General features: G+C 38.8%; 1 protein-coding gene across 3 annotated transcripts in view; it reads right to left on the bottom strand.

Moving 5' to 3' along the window:
• The window catches only part of Scyl2 (SCY1 like pseudokinase 2), a 72,781-nt gene that overhangs the window by 56,131 nt on the left and 11,761 nt on the right, over window positions 1-4,889 (bottom strand). For 2 of the 3 annotated variants that reach the window (XM_004623828.2, XM_023716733.1), the window contains exon 2: window positions 4,213-4,415. In XM_004623828.2, the coding sequence (XP_004623885.1) occupies window positions 4,213-4,389 (177 nt within the window). In that variant the 5' untranslated portion in view covers window positions 4,390-4,415. Of the gene's footprint in view, window positions 1-4,212; window positions 4,416-4,889 lie in introns of those variants that run through there. The other variant, XM_023716740.1, reaches the window with a different exon arrangement.

Genomic DNA, 4,889 nt, shown 5'->3' with positions numbered 1-4,889 from the left:
TTAACCACTAAGAAGAATATATGCAGTGTACTATTTGTTGAAACTGTACTTCCGATTTGATTTGAAACTGTCTCATTGCTGTTTATCAATAAAACTTTGGAAAAAAAAAAAAGGAAAGAAAAAAGAATGCAAGCAAGCAAGATTCATAGCCCCACAGAGTGGCGCAGCCCTACTGTCCCAGTACTCAGGAGGCTGGGGCATACAGATCACAGGTACATGGCCAGCCTAGGCTATGAAATGAGACCCTGCCCCAAAACCAGGGTGGGCACTCTATAGGTTGGATCCCCAGTACTGCAACAAAACAAAATAAAAACAGGCCAATAAATATGACTTTGAAGCCAAATGAACACCGAGGTTGTCCTATTACAGAAAGGAAAAAAGAAAAGCAAGCAAACAACAACAACGAAAAACCTTCCTACAAGACAATGGAAAGGGCTGGGAGACAGCTCAGGCAAGCTCAAGGTCCTGGGTTCAATCCCCAATACTGGAAAAGGCACAATGCAAAGAAATTTCAAAAAGTGGAATTCTGTCTTTTTCTTCTATTTTTCAGCAGGAAAGCAGTACTGGGATTAAACCCAACACCTTGCACATGCTAGACAAGTACTCTACCACTAAGCTACCTCCCCAGCCTTACCTTCTTACCTATCCATTTACCAATCTGCATCTATTGACAGGCTCTCGCTAAGCTGCCCATGCTAGCCTCATACTTGAGTCTTCCTCTAGTCACTAGGACTGCAGGTATAGACCACAATAGCTCTAATTTCATTTTAATTAATTTAAACAGATGTCTCTAGTGGCTACCATAATGGACAGTACAGCTTTCAATTTCCTAGTTTACTTGATCTCTTTTAATAAAAATGAAAATCAATTGAATTTTTCTTTTTTTTTTTTTCTTTCCAGGAATCAACCTCAGGATCTTGTGCTTACCAGGCAGGTACTGCACTTTGGAGGTACATCCCTGGTCCTGAACTTTTCAGTTAATGGATATTTTAAAATGAGGCTTTAAGGGCCAGTGAGATAGCTCAGCAGACTAAAGTGCCTGCTTTGCAGAGCATAGCAGCCAGGGTTCAATTCCAGCATGCTATGCCAGTCCCTGTCCCAGAACCTGGGAGGCTGAACACAGAAGAATTACTATGCGTCCGATCTATGTAGTGAGACCCCGCAGAACTTGTACTGAATACATTTAAAAAAAGAAGAAACAATCACTTAAAAAATATATAAAAATAAAAAATGATGCTCCAACGTAAAAGCTATTCCTTAAGGAATTAACCAAGAATAAACACAGAATACTCAATTCTTATCCCTGAAGTCTAAAGGACACTAAGAATGAGAATTCAGTATTATAGTTGCCAATAGCATATTCCAAAACTACCATTCAGCTCCAAAGAAGGAAACACAAGGGGAAGCTCAGTCCAACAGGCAGACGAGGCAAAGCCTGCATCATCTGGGCCTCGCGGTGCTCTTCTATGAGCAGCAACAGGGGCTCCAAGAGGACTGGGACATTTTAGTACATGAACTACTAATCAACACAAATACCTAGGTCTCTTGTCTAAATACAGAGATGCAATTTTATTACCACATCCTTAATAAAATCCCTAACTTCATGATAAATTTGATATGCATTTTCTCCTTATCCATAGTCACCTGCTACAAAACATTTTGTTCAACAAGGGACAGGACGTATGACAACAGTCCTTATAGGACTATATCTTATAGACTGCATCTCCTAGTGACATCACAACTGTCTTAGCTTGTGAGTACTTGTTACACAACAACGCAAGAAACAACACAGTTGTCAGAATGCATCCTACCACCAGCAGCACATAGACATAACTGACTGAAAAAGCAATCTATGCTAGTGTTACAGGAGACTATGTAACTTTAACATAAAGTTAACTTTATGTAACTTTACTACCTCACTAGCAGTTTTTTAACAAGTCTGTACTTAAGAAACTGCTTGTTTTCTGGATGAGCTGTTGATAAAGTGAAAGAAAAAACGTTTAAAAACAACAGGGAGGGGGGGGTCAGGGAGAGATGGCTCAGTAGAATAAGCCCTTGCCTGGCAAGTGCAAGGGCCTGAGTTCAATCCCTGGTTCCGCAAAAAAAAATAATAATAATAATAAAATAAAATAAATTAAAAATACATTATCAGGCCAGCCAAATAGCTCAGCGGATTAAAGCACCTGCTTAGGCAGACGCAGCCCTGAACCTAGGGCAAGCTGAGATTGGGCATGGTGGTGTCTCCCTGTAATCCCAGCTCTTGGGAGGCCAAACACAGGCAGATCACTACAAGTCTGATCTACATAGTGAGACCCTGCAGACCTTATAGGCCCTATATTAAAATTAAAAAAAAATAATAACTAAAAAACAACAAAAAAGCAACAATATCAAATAATCAGTATTTATGATGCAGATTAACTTTGAATCTCAATAAAGAATTCTAATTATATGACAACAAAACTAAGTTTTACAAATCAGGTACAAACTATATACCAGCAATCTACTACACGATCAACAATTCCTATTTCATAAAAGGTTAACCAGGGCTGGTGAGATGGCTCAGTGGTCTAAAGCACCTACTTAGAACAAGCTAAGCTAAGCAAAGCACAGGGACCGCGGTTCAATCCCCCAGCACCACATGCCAGCCAGCCCCGCCCCCTGGTGGGTTGAGCTGGCCACACACACACACACACACACACACAAAATAAATAAATAAATATTAACCAAAGCCAGTTTTCTTCTTTCCTCTCCTTCTTGCCTTGTTTTCTTTCTTTTTCTTTGCCAGAGAGCAAACTTCCTTATGCCCCTCTAACCAACACCAACAGCTGCAAGACACTTGGTTGAGATGTAAATGGAGTTTGAAAAGCAGCGCGAAATGCACACCTATAAGCGTATGACTGCGGGCAGTCACTGCGACGTGTGAGCAGTACATGACTTACACGTTCCGTTTATTCCACTTGAGAAATAAAAATATTTTTGGGAGCTGATTTTTTTTTTAAAAGACTATTTCTACAGATTTTAATGCTAGATATTTTTTATCCATTAACAATTCTAATTAAAGAGATGCTAGTAAAAATCAACACTAATGATCTTCCATATTTCTAAGAACCATCTGTTGGTTTGCTAAGCCAAATTAGGGGAAAAAAACATATTCAAACTACCCTTCACTAAAAGAACAATCAATTTCAAAGAATAGAAACAAAAACAACTATAAAATAAATATACCCGAAACACACTATCACAATGTAGTGTGTTAAATTCCACAATGTACCTCCCTCTAGTAATAAATACTACTGGGGGGCCGATGGGTTAGCTCAGTTGTGTAAAGTACCTTCTTTAGCAAAATCAGTCAGGGGCAAGGGACTGTGGTTCGATCCCCAGCACCACCAGACCCGCCATTAAGGCAGCCTGAGCTAGCCAAAAAAGAAAAGTAATAAATACTACCAAGTTAAATACACACACAAAAAAATAAATAAACAAATAAAACACTATGGAGATCTATTTTCCACAAGCCTACACAGGATGGAGTAATAATCCAGTAAGCGGACTAACAGAATAGCTTAGAGGTACAATGCCTGCTAAGCATGCTCAAAGCCCTGCATTCAAATCCCAGCACCAAAAAGAAAGAAGCTAAAAACATTTTTACATAATGTTGGTAAAATTTTACTGAACACTTTGCCAGTATTCTAAAACATTTACTTTGCTAAATATTACTAACATGCTCAACTGAAATGCTTATGTTATTAAGCAAAAGTAGGCTACAAGATGATATGGTATGTCAACCAGTACGTCTGCTCTTTATTCCAGAGATAAAGAGTACACTGAAAGCACTGTTTTGTTTTGTTTTTTGTCTTTTTGAGACAAGGTCTCACTATTCAATTCGGGCTGGCCTTCAGCATGCTTTGTAGCCCAGATCGGTCTTGAGCTCACGATGATCATCCTGCCTCAGCCTCCTGAGTGCTGGAACTACAGGCATGTGCCACCATGCCCAGCTAGCACTGCTTTTTTTTTTTTTTTTTTAAACTTTGTAAGATGAAAGAAGAGTCCACTTAAGAACCTGTTTAAAAAACAAGCAAACCAAAAAAACCCACCTTCATTTCTGTTTTTTTTCTCCTTTCTTTAAAGAACTTTTAGCATTTCTTAATATAGATACACATACTTCATAATACTTATTAGCATGTGTGTTTTGTCTAGTTGGACTGAATAACTTACTTGTTTTGTTGACTTTTTTGTGCCATTAAAAATTTTCCAAGCTAGCCCATTGCCACCACTGGCAATGTGTCGACCAACATCAAATTCCCGAGTGACAGGATTTCCCATGACAGCACTGGTGACATCAGCTGTTACTTTCGTAACAGTGCTCTTCAATTTATTAAGCATGGACTCCATGGCTGCAGTACTGGGTGCTCAGTTACCTAGAAAAAAGGATGTGAAAGAACTGATCATTTTCTCTCTCTGAACACTTATAATTTAGTTTGAAAAGCTTGACAGCTACTAACGGGTGAAACGATGTCACACAAAGTTGTATGCTACCTTTGGAGAGAACCCAATACCTTTTTAGTACAAATTTAAGTCTAGAAGCAAACTGTTTCTCTTCACCTCAGTTCTCATCAACCAGAAAAGGATAGAGTAGTCATACTTGGCGCTGACATGAAAGCTGAGAATGAACACTGCTGAACTTACACAACATAGATCTTTAAGACTTAAACTGAATTCTAAACCTTTACATCAAAAATATAAAGCCTACAAAGATCCAATGCTATCCTAAGAAATAAATGCATGTGTTATAGTTTATTTGCTATTAAAATACTACTACTGAGGGGCTGGTGAAATGGCTCAGTGGTCTAAAGCATCTTCTTAGAACAAGCTTAGCAAAGCACAGGGACCGC

Source organism: Octodon degus, unplaced genomic scaffold (genome assembly GCF_000260255.1).
Source record: "Octodon degus isolate 3935 unplaced genomic scaffold, OctDeg1.0 scaffold00004, whole genome shotgun sequence".
Lineage (NCBI taxonomy): Eukaryota > Metazoa > Chordata > Mammalia > Rodentia > Octodontidae > Octodon > Octodon degus.
Note: the sequence above shows the minus strand (reverse complement) of the source record. Positions and strands in the feature narration are given on the sequence as shown.